The sequence below is a fragment of the Haliaeetus albicilla genome, chromosome 28, assembly GCF_947461875.1.
Source record: "Haliaeetus albicilla chromosome 28, bHalAlb1.1, whole genome shotgun sequence".
Classification (NCBI taxonomy): Eukaryota; Metazoa; Chordata; class Aves; order Accipitriformes; family Accipitridae; genus Haliaeetus; species Haliaeetus albicilla.
The window spans coordinates 14,388,399-14,406,647 of record NC_091510.1 but is presented as its reverse complement, the minus strand read 5'-3'; the positions used below and the strand labels follow the sequence as shown (position 1 = coordinate 14,406,647).

General features: G+C 40.6%; 1 protein-coding gene across 4 annotated transcripts in view; it reads right to left on the bottom strand.

The window, feature by feature from the left end:
• Positions 1-18,249, bottom strand: part of PTPRR (protein tyrosine phosphatase receptor type R) — a 154,497-nt gene that overhangs the window by 85,861 nt on the left and 50,387 nt on the right. Inside the window, exon 2 of one of the 4 annotated variants that reach the window (XM_069773774.1) lies at positions 17,833-17,935. The exons of the other annotated variants lie outside the window; for them this stretch is intronic. Coding sequence (XP_069629875.1) covers positions 17,833-17,856 — 24 coding nt within the window. The 5' untranslated portion in view covers positions 17,857-17,935. The remainder of the gene's footprint in view (positions 1-17,832; positions 17,936-18,249) is intronic. 4 annotated transcript variants of the gene reach the window in all.

The following is an 18,249-nucleotide window of genomic DNA, read 5'->3' as shown; positions in this document are numbered from 1 at the left end:
CCGCTGGCATCCGCGGCTCAGACTGGCAAAGCTGCTCGGGAGGTGGGTGGGTGCTGTGACTAAGCGGGTTTGTCTCAGCTGTGTGACAGATTTACACTTCTTTTCGCAGGGAGAAGAACTAATTTCTCAAATGAGATCAGCTGATTTGGGGCTGATTTGACCACTTCTGTAGGAAGCACCAACACAAGAGTGAGAAACGCTCCATCTGTGAGGTCTGGCTTTTGGCCAGGATTCCCTCGCTGAGCTTTTGCAGGCGCTTGGACAGTGAGTCAGCCAGCTATAGAAAGACTCCGTGACCTTCATGGATGATTAAAGCGTATGAGAATGCATTCAGCCTATTAAGGATAAGGTTTGTTAATGCCTGTCTTCAAGAGGCACGCTTTGATTTCTATCAGTCCTATGTTTTGCATTAATCTCTGGGCTTTGCAGTCTCCTAGCAAAGATAAGGGTCAGTGTCATCCGACACCACTGTGTCACAAGGTAATGTGGATTTACTGATCACATTTAATGAGAAGATGCAGAATAGTCTTCTATCCTTCTTCTGAAGGAAATCTTAGAAGGTGGGTTATTTCATTCTCCTGGCTTCTGAGTCGTGTGGGTCATTCCTGTACCACAACGTGATGTAGTTAGTGGGGTGACGGTGTGAGAGTGTGTGTTCGACTGTCCTCTCGATGCTCATTGTACTCATTTCCCTTTACCTCTTTCCTATGGTGTCATTAATGCATTAATCATGCATTTACATATTTGGAAGTCAGAAGGTATGTACAGCTTCCAAACACCTGACGTACTACAGATTGTATGAGACCCACCATCCCACAGCCCCACCTCAGCAGGGGAATAACCTTATCCAGAGCCCAGTAAAGTTAATAGGACTTTTTCTGAGTCAGAGGGTTGCAGAACCCAATACCCTAAATGCCCATGGGATGGATGCTTGTCATTGCTGAGGGGTGTAAGGGAGGGGAAGGAAAGGTTATCTATTGTCCGTGGGACACGAGTTCAACGTAGCCTTGCCATTGAATAATACCAGTCCCAGAAGGTCTCTGTACTGGTGGAGCCCTTCGGAAGGAGGAAGGAGAGGGGCAGGAGGCTGCCAGAGTTCTGTGGGACTTTGTGGCTCATTTTCTAGAGCTTCTTTGGGACAGAGAGAACTTTCTGCTTCACCACCCTGGGGAACTTAAGTACCTAGTGACAGAAGGAGACAGTTTTCTCCTGCATGTGGAAGTATATTACTCCTTTTTTAAAAATCGGTCACAATGGTACTACATCTATTTTAAAGAGTACTACGCTGGGAGCATTTGCAATTACTCCAAATTGATTACTAGTAGGGATGAGAGGCCAAAATTTTGCTGTGCCTCTGGCCTTAGCAAGTCTGCCTCAGTAAATCTGCCTCAGTTCTATGTCTATAAAATGGGGACAATAGTATTTGAGTGTTTCACAGGATTTTATATATTTTAGTAAGAGGATGGGGGGCAGATGTATAGGATGGAACCTTTCAACTTCTTTCACAGATAATTTTAACGTTGCCCCCAAAAGTCAATTCCTGTCTTTTTAATTTGGTGCTGCATTTCCTCAAGGACTGGGATTTACTTCATCACAAAGTATTTCAGTTTTCTTAAAATAACAGCTAAAGTTCATTTCAAAGCTCTGATAGTCTTCTAGGCTTTTTCCTTCCTCCATCCACCTCGCCCTGCCCTCCTCCCTCACGGTAGGCAGTTGAAAAGGACAAGATGATGGAAAAGCACAAGACAATACAGAGAGGTGGAAACACAAGGAGAGCTGGAAGAGCTCAGCTGAACGCTATTTCAACCTTTTTGTTCTTTGAGAGGCATGTGTAATGAGCTCCATAAAATTGTCCTATCTGTCCTTATTCGATATTAGCAAAAAAAATTATTCCTTCCATTACAAAAGAAATGCATTGTGCTATTATGTCCGGTACAACTTTCATGCACAGCATGATTGTACCAGTCACATCCTATTTCATCATCCCAAAGCCAGCTGTAATCCTCAGAGCAAACAGACCCTTTTGAGCCTGTTCAGCACAGTGCTTTATAATGCATTTGGGTTTTGTGTCTAATTATTAAATCTCTAGGTAGAGCCAGCGTAAAGCTCTAAATGCCAGAACACCAGTATTGTTTCTCCTTGCTCCTTTTGTAGAACCCTCATTTCAGCTAGTTTTATGTCTCAAACAATTCTTAGTTACTTAAGTTTAAATTCTTGTTATGACTTTGTAAAATGGTTCTCAAAACATCAAAATGCCTTCCAGAAAAATGACAGACATAAAAAACCATCCCAAAATCATCCTTTTCTTTTTATCTCCAGGATTTTAAATTTAGTTTGTAGCAGACATATATATCTATGTACGCAACCTTACAAAATAATAAAGAACAAAACTAGAACCCTAAGACAATACAGCAACTTCCACATCTTTCAGGAACTGATGTGGCCAAAAAACTCCCACTGACTTACTCTCCTTAGTAACCCTTCTCTTTGCTTTGAACATCAAAGTAAGATTTCAGTACTGCTGACGTCCTAGCTTTCTCATGCATTTATTTTCAGAGACAATTTTTATTGGTAGTTTCAGCTAAGCAAAATCTGCCTGAACATGCAGAACGGCAATGTTGTAGAAAGAGGCAAATGCTTTCCCTTTTTTCACATAATCATAGATCTCTGTGGTTCCTGGGCATATGAAGAAGAAAATTTGAAATACATCTGGGGAAAAAAAAAAAAAAGGTCTTAAAATACATTTGGCTCAAATGGAATCAAGAAGGACTGTTCTTGTGCAATTCCTGAATACAGCTCGTGTCCCAGGACAGTCTGGATTATTTGTCCAACACAGCCAAGACTTTCAAAGTAAGAAGTGATTCTTACACCTCAGCTCTTGAGAGATCAGGATCCCATTTTCAGGAAACAAATGTCCAACAACAAGGGCTCTTTAGTGTGACACAGTTCACCAGTATGTTTTGGGTCTTTATCTGCTTTCAGCCTTTTAGCCCACTGAAGTTTGTTCATAGACATTGTCATCACCATAATCACAAATTCCTGGAATGAAACTTGTATCACTGACTTTCCCCGACCTACTTCAGCACTCCTGATCCATATGAACTGAGTGCAGACAACACAAGGCACCCTCCTAATTTCTGCCTTACGTTCCTTTTACTATTACGAACTTGAAACAAAGTTAAGCAAAATCAAGCAAAACCCTTGAGGACCTGCGGTTTTTCTTAGACAAAACTTGTGTTACTTTGCATTTTATCCTGTCATGGATTCATGTGACTGGATATGTCCCTTGTCTCAAAGTTTCAACAAAACCATTAATGATTGTGTCAATCCTATAAGCTCAGAAACCAGAAAGCAGATGAAAAGACAACCTCCTGATTTTGGCAACTGTCTCAGGATTTTTGACCTCCTGAAGCTGCTAATACCAAATGTATTTCAGAGGCTCTGAGGTACAAATTCCCTTTCTCCTGAGCAGCTGGGCAGATGAAGGATTCTCCTCTTCTGTCTAGTACTGAACAGAGAAGGCACAGCTTAAGGGAGAACACTAACACAAAATCTTCAACGATTTAAGGAGAGTTTTACCTCAATGATTCCTGTTAAAGCTAATAACTGGTTTTTTGACCAGCAGCCCAAGATTAAGGTTTCTGACTTTGGAAATGTGATACATACACTGTGCCCCAAATGTCCTAATATAGGACAACTTTTCTGACTCGACCATTAGGGAAAAAGCTACAAAAAATGGCTTTCAGGCTTATTTGGGGGACTTTTCTTTAGAAATGACTCCACTTGTGAGGTCAAAGATGAAGAAGCTGTGCTGCCTTGTATTATGGGATATTACTGCTCTAAAATGGCTGGGAGACAGAGCCCAATTCATGGATCTGCAGTTTCTGTCTTTTATGTTTACGATCAGAAGAGCATTCTGTGTTCATTTTTTTTAAACAGGAACACAGCTGTCAAAGCCAACCTCAGATGTTTAGAATGAGAAAAATGCATTTTTCCCCTTTTATACTCAGAACTGATCACCCTTAAAGGAGAATATTAAAGACTGTTTGCATGCGGTTCTCATTCTCGCACGCAAAAGCAAAATAATTCTTTCAGTGAGAAATAGCAATTGCAAGTTTGGTGGGTGAGGCTTCCTTTTCCTTTCTGTTTTTTTATTTTTTATTTTTTAACAGTATTCTTTAAATATACAAGAAGTAGTCTTCCAGATTTCCCCAAGAGACCACAAAGAGTGCCATTTGTGTTGGAGAGGTAGCGCTCCTCTGTACGAATGCAGCGAGTGCACCTCTATGCACATCTCCTGCTCCTTTCCTGCACCCTGGGAACCCAGGAGATTCCCGGTGGTTCTGCGGCTGCTGCTCTGTGCGGGTGGGAAGAGACACCTGGGAAGAAATACTCAACTTCTCAGAAACCGAGTGTATGGCTCCGATCCAGAGCAGTATCTGCGGTATAGCTGTCGTATCAAAACACAAGTCCTGCAAATGATGGCAAGACGGCTCGCAGACTTCATAAAAACCCCAGGACATCTACCTTATTCCCCAGAAAAGAGACACAGCGATACCATCTATGCCTGTTAATAAAAAGCTGTATGGCTTCTGCTTCAGTCAGTATATAGCTAAATCTTAGGGCCTAAATTTATCAGTGGAGGTGTGTCTACTTAAACAAGTTCACTAGTTAAGCGTAAAAGCAAAACAAAACAAAAAGCTACAAAGTCTCAGGAAAAGTGGAGGAACATAATTTAAATTTGTATATTTATATGTTATACTTTTTTTGACACTATCATGCAGAGAAAGACAGGAATTTTATTGGTGGCTTTTGTCTATTTTCTATACACAACGCCTAATGGGAGCAACTGATTTTTAGCTGACTTTGAGTAAATATCTCAATGATCATTTACAAATTTACTGGAGAGCTTGAAGGAGCTTTATTTCCTGCACTGCCCTCACTTTCCACCTCCCTGCCGTGCCTTCCCTTCTTTTCACGCAGTGCTGGCAAATCATATATTTCGGACTGCTCTCACGTCCCACCTCTCGCTCCTCCAAAGACAGAGAAGCCACAGTGCTGTGCAGCAGTCTGAATGTATATATTATACGCATTCAGCCCCTCTCTTGTCAGCCCTGCACAGCAGAGCCCCTACCGTACAACTCAACACGAGCGTGTAGACCCACTACACGACCCAACAGGATGGCGTGACGCAGCACCGGAGGTGTACAGCAAAGGGCTCAGCACCATTTCTACCATAACATTGCTACCGTGGCTTTGCAGACAGCAGCAGCAAGTTCAGCTTCACCAGAACAAGCTGGAGGAGTCGTACAAGAGCAATACAATTGCTCTATATATGTGCTCGCAGGATTTCTGGACATCCAGAAACCATCGATACCGCTTGACCAAAGCAGCAGGGTGGTGTGTTACTTCAGCGAAAAATGTGGTAGGTTACTGCTAACGTGGTAGCTGATTGCCAAGGTCATTAGGGTTGGCAGGGCTCATCCTCAGTCTGTCAACTAATCCCTTCTCTGCCTTTTTTCTGAGTTAGAACCAAACCCAACAAACTTGCCTTACCAGCTTCATCATTACATTTTGTCTATAGCAGTGGAGGAATGCTCATTTCACTAGCTGAAACAAAGCTGAACAAAAATAATGGACAGCAAAATGGAACAACCCCACACCGGGATGATCAAAGAAATGTAGGAATAACTAAACAGCTTTTACAGTTTCTTGTTTCTATGCTCTTTTTCCCATTAAAATATAACATTCCCAGAAAACCTTCCAGAAATTGCACAATTAAATGACTGAAGGGAAAAGAGGAAAATAAAATTTAAAAAAAAATCAAAATTACCATTTTCTAAAGAAATCTGAGTGTTTTAACCAAAGGAAACAGCAAGAGGAAGGTAAACATTCTTAAATATTCTCTGTCGTTGTAGCAAAAAGGTTTTCAAAATATGATTTTTTTCCAGTTGTGATTTTTCCACAAATTGGTACTGCAAGCAATGAGGGAAATAAAATCAGTGAAGCTGAATATCATAGCTAAGACCCTTTTGCCCTCAATTCTTCATCCACCTCTTGTCACAGGATACAGGAATATATGAGGGAGAAGTCTTTGTTCAACTCCATAAACACGTGCTTCATATTTGCCATGTTAGACAAAACCCACTCAGTAAAATTCATCTCTGTCCGTCTACACACAAGCCATTTTATCCTCTCATCAACAAAGGCTGTCATATTTAACAGACCTATGTCTGTCCCTCAATAACTTTCTGGTATCTTTTATTTTTCTAAGAGCCGATCAGCCTCTGCTGCCAGGGTCCCATTCATGTGCAGGACTTCAGGCATCTCATTTTCACCTGCCTTAATCAGGGATGTTTATAAGCCAGCTGAAAGGAAAGCAAATCTCATTCATTCACTGCCAGCTATTCCTGCAGGTACGTAAGCATTCCCAGACGTGCTGAGGTGCGGTCCCCTGGGAGAAGATGCCGGTGGGCAGCGGCTCTCCCTGTGTCCTGCTAGAACAGGACTGTACAAAAGGGATGCTTTCATCGTCCTTACAGATCTGTGCAAACAGGTACATGAAGTGACGTTCCGCAAGCGAGGCAAAGAGCAGGACCTGTGTCTAACAAGAGCTCACCAGCCCCACGAAGATTGAAGCAGCTCCTGCCGAATTATTTGGTATGCATCTCCTGGGAGATATTTTAGACAACTGCAACATTGATCTAACCAACAGCATGAGTTTGTAATAGTCGGTACTATTTGTATTTGTATTAACGTCTTTTGGTCATCCATACGGTAATTTCATTTTTTCCCTTACTGTTGCATACATTGTATTTCCTGGGTCAAGTCTTTTTTGTCAGGCAGGTATAACATGGTCCAGTATGGTGTCTCCTCCGTTAAATGCAGAATCGCTTGTATTCTTCCTAAACAATTTCAAACACACAGTGAGGGTTTTATGTCATGCTGGGTGACAGGGAGAGCAAGGATGCAAGGAGAAAGAACGCTGTAGTAATAAAAAAATGATTCTCGGCTTACATTTGTAGTTCTTTTCATGTGGGCACACCAAAGGATCTAACAGTGGGGATTAAGAATATTCATTACGTCTGAAGAAACAGAAGTGCGTCATGGCAAAGTGCTTATCTTACAAACATGAAGAAGGTATGTAATGTCAAAGCTATAAGTAAAACCAAAGATTTGGACACCCAACACAGAATTCTGGCCAACATCCCTCGTTACCTCATTTTCCAGGCTTTGGGGTTATTCTTTATACTTTATGTCAGAAAATGTTAGTGTTCTAACCCTAACAAAGGTCCAAAATTTTAAGATTTACATAGATTTTAAAGTACAGAAACAGAGGACTTCCCATATATCATTTACAAATGAATCACATATCATTTACAAATCACTGAATCTAAGGGTTTTTTATGTACTTCATCCTGAGTTATTTCTATGTACTTCATCCGTTATGTTCTTTTCTGTTTGAAGCCCGTATTCTACACCATTAAAGATTCTTCTGTTTTATTAAGAACAACTTTTGCAGTTAATTGACATGATAAGATATTACATAACTAATATGCAAAATACAAGACAAGCATTTAAATTATTTGCATAACCTGAATAAGATGGGAACTTTGTCATGTCAGCTGAATGGTGTCTTTTTTTACCTAATATAATTTGAAAACATATTTATGACTCATCAGTCTTTTAAAATTAGACTGTGATTAGAGATTCTAAGCTGTAATCTTTCAACTAACTGTGAAGTTCTTAAATTTCATTGTAATTCTGTATTCTGTGTCTTCTCCTCTGTCTTCTGCACTAACAGTTCACCTATAGATTAGACAGACCATAGAGCAGCTCACAAATGAGAAAAATCCAGTCGCAAAAATATTTTGCAAAATGCAATGAACAAATAATAACTCCTTTCCATTTTGTAGGAGTCCAAATAGACTTAATCTTCTACTTGAACAACCATTTTGCAATTTAAGTCAAAAATTCGAATCTTCATTCAGTGACTCAAACCTTTTTAATTTTAATTTTATTTTAATTTTTGAGCTGAATTAGTAAAAGAAGGTAGAATATACACCTACATAAGAAAGCTGACAATTTTTGTCATTTAAAGATGTTTTTCACAAAACTTTTGTACAAGAAAGAAGCTGCTAGTTGACAGTCTCTATATCTTTATGGATGATGACTATTTGGATATATGAGGCTTTTTAACGCCATGTGTTCAAACTTCAAGTACAATAGAACACACGTAGAGCTTTAATTACTATTAGGGCATGTGGCTGTTTACTTTAGACTGACGGAGTATTACATCTGGATGTAAAGAGAAGCATCAGTGCCATTCTTGGTTCAGAGCTGAAATAATGGGAAGGTAGAGGATGAGAGCTGGTACTAAGAAGCAATAACAGACTGGCTTAGAAACTTGGAAAAACGGAAAGAGAACTGCGAATTCGGATTTAATGTTATCAATGCAGTTTGCTTCCCCAGTGGGAATTCTACACTCATCTTTCCCTCCAGCATTCAAATTTCATTAAATAAACTTGATGAAAGGGATCATTTCACACCATTAGTGATATCTGCACTTCTGTAGTGCCATTAATTTTGTCTTTCTGGATATGAGTTCCCTCTCTATAAAAAGGTTGTAAATCAGGGTTTCCTAAAGAGCCTCATAATGAATATGACCTCAGGCTGGGGCTGCCGCCTATCCACAGTGCAAATCCAGTTGCGGGCTGCTTTGAATTCTGGAAACACGGACCGTGGCAGTGGCAGTGCTACCCCAGCCTAAGGCTCTTGTCTCACATGTCCCACAGATCTGGAAAGACAGTCTGCCCACGACAGCTCCAACTTGTAAATACTTCGGCTGAGTATGGCCACAATTAAAAAGCTCCTTTAGGAGAGACAGAGAAATACTTTGTGAACTACAAATATGCTCTGGCCCTCTAGGAACGCCTGCTGCACTGCTTTCAAATCCAGAGTGCTGACATCTAGACATTCCCAATTTATGAAAACTCAGAGTGCTTCCTCATGAAGAAAACTGCAAAGCTTGTGAAAAGACTAGAAATAGAATAACAGAAATTATGTTTCTGTGAAGAAGGCTGATTTCTATCCCTTTCGATAACCATGTAAATACTGTAAAGGGGAAAAAAAAGTCACATGAACTGCTGGCAATGGCTAAAGGAAGAAAAACTATCAATGGATATCCAGGGCCACGAGATTTAAGTCTACTTAAGCCTTTTTTGTTTAAATATCAACAGGGATACACACTGAGATGGCAAAATTCTCATAATGATAGAGAAAAGAAAGAAGGAACCACTTCTAGTGATTTTTTGAGGGATAAGAAATCAAGGGGTGATAGTAATGTGATGTATACCGTATATATTCCATTCCAAAAGTAATCACATTGGATGCTGAAAGAGCAAGCAGAAGGGTAAACCTGTAAATACGCTGGAGCAGATGACCTCCTTCAGAAAGTTGCTCCGAGCTCTGTGCTAGTCAACATCCTTATTAGAGGTCTGTTGAGCCACACAAAGTCACACAGAAGCCTGAAGATAGCACAGAAGATTGAAGGTAACTCAGAATCAGGGAACACAGGATAAAAAATAAGGTAGGTCAGACGCTCCAGGTGATTCAGGTGAAGTTCACCTGAACATCATGCACTTAACATGGCTAAACTCAAGACAATACAAATCTTGGAAAAGCGTATGTAGTTCACCTGCAAAGAAATATATTTTTAAAAGGAGTGACTCAGAAGGTGAGTCAAGGTTTCTATCTGATAACCGAGTGAATAGATGCTACCAGGACAACATGCAGGCTAAAGTTATGTGAATACAATGCCTACTCAGCCTTTTAACCAACTAGAAGCTGCATAGCCATGTCAGAGAGGTGGTAAAATTCAGTTATTATATCTTGTATCACGGTAATCAACAGAGAGAACTACATGTAGGCTGTCATTCTCTACCGCTTTTCAATTTGTTAATGTGTCGCTCATGCTGGTGATCAGGAGCACGACCATGACCATGACCACACACATTCACATGCACACAGCTTCTGTGGGACATGGTGGTTTTGTAACTCTCCAGCTGCTTCCAGATCTGTAAACACTTATTGACTTTGTTTCTGCTAATGAGCTGAGACTTACCAGGTGACACAAAACACTTGAGGGGCAACCTGCACAGACTGCAATTAACTCTTGGTTCCTGTTTCTGTTATTTAATTAGCAACATCAATTTTGAACACTACACACACTGATCACAGAAAATACAGGCAATTACCAACAGTCATCAAACCCTATTTTCTAAATTACATGCCAAGGATAAATGATTTTAAAGTACAAAAATAATGTAAGCAAAACGCTTTTTTATGCCATGTCTCTGCTGGATAAGCGTAACAGTTCCTCACATTAAATGATAATTCCTACTTCTGTCTAGGGTCAGCAGACAGATATAACAATCTAATAAAAAGCATTCTCCTCTGGGGAAATCTCAGAATGTGTTTTCCTACAGAACAATGTAAAGATGCAGAGTGTGCATAGAGAAATGAACTAGAAGTGAGTTAGGCCTTGGGAGCACCATTTACTTTTTTTGCTACTCTACCTAGACGTATACGGAAAAGGGTAAGGTGTTCAACGGTTACTCGGGGCTTTAATGTCCCTGGTTTACTTGGGATCCTGTTTCACCTGCCTGCAACTAATGGGTGCTTCACAGTCCCTGGTCCAGAGCTTTCAGGCATAGTTCATACATGCATAACCCTGAACACTGAAATGAGTATCTATGCCAGAAAAAGCTCTCCTTCAATCCTATGGTCATGTAACACAGAAAGCCTAGGAGCCAGGTCTATGCCTACAGGACTATACTGCCTTCTACGTCACCAAAACGAGGAAAACCGAGTTCCTCAGGTTAGCTCCTGGCCTTACACCTTACAGAGGCTAGACACTGTAAATCAGCAAGTGCTCCAGGTTTCTGTTGAGCCCGAAGTAAGCTGGAGCTGGGGGAGAAGTGCCGATGCCTTTGGCAGGGGCAGACGTTTGATTCAGGCAATAGCTCTAGGCTTCTGCTGAACTGGAAAGGCTATGGCTGTGAACGAAAGGGATCGGTATTCCTGACAAACTCCAAACACAGCTGTGATCTGGGACCCGCTGCTGTTCACACAAGCACCGAAGTCAACAGTACTTCAGCTCTGTGAAGACCATGGCTCCAAAGCAGTTGCTGGAACTTGATGGGAGCTCCTGAAAAGGGATTTCTTAGCCTGGAGAAGAGAAGGTACAGGAGGGAGCTTGGCAATGTGTATAAATATGTGATGGGAGGGAGTAAAGAAAAGAGCACCAGGCTCTTCTCGGTGGCGCCCAGTGACGGGATGGGGAGGCAAGAGGCACAAACTGAAACACAGGAGGTTTCGTTTACTTTTTTACTGTGAGAGTGGTCAAACACTGGCACAGGTTGCCCAGAGAGGCTGTGGAGTCTCCACCCTAGGAGGTATTCAAAACCCAAATGGAGAAGGTCCTGAGCAACCCGCAGGTCTGAGAGACCCTGCTTTGGGCAGGGGTTTGGACTACACAACCACCAGAGGCCCCTTCCAGTCTCAACCACTCTATGATAAGAAATCAAACATGACATTAAAAATTAGCCAGAATCAGTGGTTTTATTCTATGCATTGTACCTGTACTGCAGACTTAGAGCAATTTCTCTCCTAGAACAAAAATTTGGAAGTAATTCTATAATAGGAAATGACACGGACTTTTTCCAAAGGGAAAAAGTAAAATCAGTAAAGTAAGAAAGTTAAAAAAAATGTTTCTTTCTTTCAGTAAGAAACTCTCTGCCTCGCTGTTTAAGTGCTTCATCTAGATCACTTTCCCAAAGCTACAGGGTTGACGACAATAAAACAATGAGAAACTTACTTTTGTATCTAATATTAAACAGCTGTGTTTATGAATAAACACAGGGCACAGACCTGCCAAGAACAAGAGTGGCATTTTGCAATCATTTTCCAGAGCAGCTGTTATGATCGTTCAAGGAATATGAGTGCTCCTATGAACTTCCACAAAATCACTCACATATTCAGCGTTATGCTTCAGTATTTTGCTGCTTTGCTGCTTATTAGCCTTTGCATTTTATAGAACACTTATAATAGGATCATGTACAGTGCATGGTATTCAACGACGGCCCCCATCACTATTCACAAATCTGTTATGCATGTAACACTTTAAGGAGGAAGGCACCTCCTTCATAGCACTTCACAGCATGAAATTTTCTGAAATATGTATTCTATTTCATGCTTAGTTGTGCATAAATTGGCATAAAATCTTTAAATAGCTCTCATGAAATAAAATTAAAACATTACTTACACTATGCCAGCGCTTACATTTTACAACAACAGAAGCACGCAGCCCTACTTGTTCTGACCAAACCTCCAGCTCTCCCAATACTGTCTCTCATGCACAGCCGTAAGTAGACTTGAAGGGAAGAGTAAGGACAGGGCAAGCATATGAAATCTCTCCCCTGCTACTAATCCTGTATCAAACCACTTTTGGCTTGGGGGATTTTCTGGGCTTAATGTAGTTTGCCATAATAATAACCTGCAACAACCTGCAACTCTCTTCAAAGTTCCTTCTGTGAACCTGAGTAAACCTCTCGCACCCACAGCAACATTGGGCAAGGTCTCCTGCTCACTGTCTGGAGAACCACCATCTTCATCCGATCTGAACCGAGCTCCTTCTGCGATGGATGAAGCCGTCCTGCGAAGAGGAGGCAACATCACAGTGCAGCCATTCCCATGATGCGAGTTGGGGCACTGAGTGCACAGGTCAGGCTACAGAGCTGCTCTGGGCTGTGCTAGCACTACAAAATTCTGATTTCCCCCAAAAAACCTCAGAACATACTCTGACATTATATGCTCCACATGCTCTATTGTGCTTCTATTAAGTTTTCTTCATCTGGTTTCAAAAAAACACTTTTACAATTAACTAGTATTGCAATATTTCATATTTTCTTTTCTATGTGCTTTCTTTTAGGAGTATTTCTCAACAATAAAAGCATTTTATTGATGAATTAATTCTTGTCATAAACAGTTGCAACATTCTGACATTTATTTCAAAAGAGAAATTTTGTCATGTGTAAGAGGTTCTAAACAGCTTGAAGAAAGCCACTTAAAACCTTCTCCTTAGAAAGTGGTGATAATTAAATAAATTATATAAGTGTGAGTTTGCAGTTACTGAACTCAATAGCAGTGCCCCCACTAGCTTCTGTAATACAGGTTTCAACCCTAGATTTTGCTTCATTCATTAGGAGCATAGCAGGAGAGCATATGGAAGCTGCAGGAAGGCTATCTCCTTAGGTATTGATATTAAAAACTCCTTTTTTTTCCCCTTAGAACTTGCTAGAGATCAAAGCACTCTGCAGAAGCTGTCAGATTGGGATAAGCTTCTGAGCCTAAATATGATTTGAAGTTTACCCAGTTTCCTGCCTCCTCACCTGCCCAGTGTTTCTGATGGAGGGCCATAAAGGTGCCATGCAAGAACACAGATTCAGAGAGATTTTCTGCTTGATCATTTCTGACCACAGTCCCTTCCTTCTGTAGTTCATGGAATATGAGATCGAACCTAGACCCAGGATGCCCAAGACAATTGTTTAAGCTGGTGCTCGGTCTAATTCCATCATTACACTAGGATTAATTCTACTTTGTTTCAGCAGAATTACTATCATTGCAAGGCAGGACACTAACAGATTTTTTTTTTTTTTTGGCCTTCTGTAAAGGACACATTTAGGCATGCAGATCTTTTAGACAAAGGATGAAGAGTTGCATAGGATGTGGTTTGAAGACAAGAACTCTCTACATAATGGCATATGATAAAAGCTATCCCCTTTTTTTGGTAGCTACAGCTTACTCTTCCTCGCCCCCTCACCAGCTGTGTTATTCTTCTGTATGTGAAATGCATCCAAATCATTTCACATATATAAAAAAAAACCCAAATCAAGTTAAGAATAGAGCAATTCAAACATATGACAACATGATATCCAGAAAAACAGTCACTTTAGTCATTCAACTGATCAAGTCAAACACCACGTTGTTAGAATTTGATTAGCAGCCATTGCAGAGATTGAGAAATGGCACAATGGAGTGGAAAATCTCAGCTAGGACATGACAACAGAACTGTAGCTTGTGATGCTGCCGATCTTTTCCCTCCATGTCCTTCACAGCCTCTAATGGCATAAAAAAAATACATCTTTCAAAAGTACATTTCTGTGTATTTAGAATAATTTGAAAATTACCCATACACCAACTCTGAATGCACAAAGTCCTCAGAAAAGGATACAAAGTTTTCATGTACAATTTAATTATCCACATTTTCACATAACTGCAAACTATGTCAGAGAGCGAAAGATGACAACAACCCTATGTCCGCAACGACATGGTGTCTTTGCAGTATCAGGGCCTGATAAAAGTTTTGTCAGTCATAGTGCTGCATAAATAAACTTTAAATGACATAAAATAAAATAAAAGACCATTAAATGACTTCATTCACTAGGGCTGAGGCCTACAGCGTACTTCCCCTGTTGTGATACATGGGGACGTTGCAAGAGGAATTTATCAGGGTAACATTGCTTTGATTACTGTGGGAAATCACTCTTGTGCTTTAAGCTCATAAAAAATTATTCATGACTATATCAACATCATTACAAAAAAAGCACAAAAAGAGCTGGCTAAAATGTATATTATCTTGTGCCATATAAATCAAAGTAATGACAAAAATCTCTGTTTTGATTGTGTACGATAACAGCTCTCCACTGTTAGCATGTATCTTTGTTATGGACTTACCACTTAACTCCTACTGCTCAGCTGTCTCTCGGTATAAGGTATACAGAACATATACTAACAAATTAATCTCCATAACAAATGTGTTTTTTCCATCTGTCAATACCTTGGTGGGAGAAAATCAAGGTTTCAGAGAGACAAGCTTCAGAAACTGATGTCAGAAAACAATAACTTGCCTCCAATCTGAGGCAATAATGAAGCAACATTTGTTACTGAAAAGCCCTCATCCAAACAATCAGTGCTAAATATCAATTTAGGTTCTAAAAATGTAACCACCTTCCTAACCTGGATGAGCACCAGCTGAACAGTATGCTTGTTTCCACTGAAAAACTCTGGCAATAACAGATGCATTGTGGCTCTGGAAAAAAAAAGGTTCAAAATATGGCATTTGACACTGAAGGGCTCTGGCAAATGGGGTCCAGAGAACTCGCGGGCTGGGCTGGGGTGGTATAGCTGTGATGGTATAGCTGTGATGGTATAGCTGTGATGGTATGGCTGTGATATTACTACCCTACACAGCCTACTTACTCTGCCCCTCCTCTGCGGAGAGACCACCGATCTCCTGCCTGGGCTGGTGGAACAGGAGTTATGGCCAAGTCACACATGGTGCAAAGATGGACTTCGGGTTCATGGAGAAAAACCACGGAGGAAGACAGGTTTGCAATAGGATGCTGGACAATGAATTCAGTAGCTGAAACACAGGAACTTGTCCTAGTCACTGCTCTGCATCAGGAGCATTAAATCCACAATAACACTAATTTCAGCATTTAAATCTGGCAAAGCCTGAAAAAAACAGTGATCAATGTCTCCTGGACAAAATTCACCATTCAAAAATCTTTATCGTTAGTGAAATAAATCAAACATAGGCATATAACCAAAGTGTGTTCAAACAGCACATCAGGAGAGCGTATTCCAAGACCTGACTACACCTGATGGATTTGGATGCCCCTAAGCACGTCCGCAGTGGGGTCTGCAGCTTGTTGCAAACCCCCTATACAATAGGGAGGCAGCTGGCAGATCTAGAAGCATATTATGCTTTCTGACCATTCCTGAGACTGACATACAAATCCAGTGCAAAACTACTATATGGAAAAACATTGTAAATCACACAGAGTGATGAACCACATTAATCCAAATACAATCAATGTGTTACAATATTTCTCCCACCCGAAGCAGGCTTTAAAAGATTCCTGTCATTTACTGGCGTGTCATCACTTTTTTGAGTAGCTTTCTGTATGTAATGAATATCTGAACTACTAGCGAACTTTTTAAAAGATCCAGATATGATGTTCATGGGTGCCATTATTTTATTTTAACAATTAATACCTTGAGCAGTAGACTGAATCATAAAATATGAATTGGACAGGGAGAGAAATTGAGACATTCTTTTTTTAGCAGTTGTACAGACCTTCCACTATTTAAATTAATATGACTGATGCAGGATAAGGAAAAGAAAGGCAAAGGAAATTATTAAAAGAGTGAGAGGTAAAGATTTGGTTTAATGATATAAAAATGAAACATGGAACTCCTGAGATGCCTTGTTTTTGTAAAACTGCAAGGCGTGGGAGGAGAGTGATGTGTGGCAAAAACTTTCTGCCTTACTGTACCCCCTGACAAGACAGGAGCCTGTGATTCACAGAGACAGCGGTGAGTACCTTTCATCTAAAAGGATGTCTAAGTACATTACAAACTGATTTACAAACTACACACAGTATTAATTATACACAATGCTGCCATTTATCACAGAAATTCAGCTATGGGTGGGAGAAACAGAACAAGTAATGAAGGCAGGTAATAAAGAGTAGGTGCTCTATCCCCCCTGTCCCCACAGACCCATGCGGGATGTTTTCCAGCGAGCCTTCCTCTTCTTCTGATGGTCAGGGTGAATAATGACCTGCAATAAAGGCAGCCAGTTTAAGTTCTGCAAGATGGAGCTCAGCAGGCCTGAGAGCTGCCCTCTTTTCTGACACGTTACATGTAATTTGCCACATCCCCCCACTTTGCTTGTCTGCCGCCGAATAATGGATGCCTGCTGTTACTGATACCATGAAAGCAGTTATCCTTCCTGCTCAGGTGGAAGAGGTGGGCATCTTGGAGCTCAATATTTCTGTTCCAGCCCTTGCTGACTGTAGGGTTGCAGAAATACTCAATGCTTTCATCTATCTGACAAACTTCGTATGTGAAGCAAAACTACAAATTTTGACTTCCCACTGAAATGAGGAACCAAAAAAAGCATTTCCTAGTAACTGACATTTTCCATTTGGGCACTTACAGAAAAAATAAAGACAATGAAAAGTTAGATTTGGTCAATGTTTCCACCTATGCTGAAAGAGTAAAGCAGTCAGAAGTCTCCCATGGGAAATGCAAGACCTAAGGTCCACTGCCCTGCCACCCTTGTGGCTGGGGGAGCTTAATTGTCATCTCCGGGCTTCCAGGAGAAAGTGACACCCACAGGGCCAGTCAGCACCCTTGGCGAAGGAAATCCTGATTTCTCTTTCAGAAACTCCTCCATTTTATATAAAGTACATTCAGTCAGTAAACAGTAGAGAAAGATAGTCTAGCCTGGTGGTTAGGGCACCAACAGTGCTTGAATGCTACAGCTCCTGTTCTACTGATCAGCTTACATTGGGTAAAAAATTGTCAAGGGAAGACAATGAAACCATCTAATGCAGAAAAGCAGATAGTCCAGAAACTAAGTTCAAAATTCCCTGAAGGTGAGGAAGGGTCTCCATACCCTGGGAAGTATTCTAGAGACTCAGCTGCTGCACAGAGGGCATTTTCTGTGTCCTTTCTGCCCTTCCCACTAGTTCGCTTTTTCAGTCAAAGCTACTTACTGAATTAGACCTGAATGTGAACTCTCTTTGGGATGACTTTTTCATGACAAATCTATTGCTTACCAAAAATATTTGAGTCAGCTTTACTGATTCTGGTTCATTTGAAGTGGGTTAAAAACAAATCTGTCCAAAAGAAAATTAATTTCCCGACATCCCTATTAGCCTTAGCAATGCCTATATAGCTAAGAATTCGTCCTCTCATTACCATTTTGTCCTGTGAAGTGTGCATTGGTCAGAAGAAACTGGGAATGCACAGACTTTTGTTTCTCCACTGATCACTTCCTCAGCCAGAGAAGCCTTTCTGAAACCTGCTGGTAGAAGAATGCGCTTCCTTAAATAAACCAGAATAACAGGCACGAATTTAAATACTCTATTCTAGAACGCAAATCAATTTTATATTAATAGGACTGAACTTTCACAAAAAAGGAAAGATCTGCATTTTAAAACTAACTTTTGCTATGAACTTCCTACTTCAGTTCAAGATAGTGCCGCTAACTTGCATACTCCCTGCAGATGAAACCAGAGGATGAAAGTAAAATGTCTCTGAATAAAACCTGGAGCTGGAATATATTGAGTTCTGCACTGTTACTTGACTTTCACAGTTAATTATTTCCATTAGTAC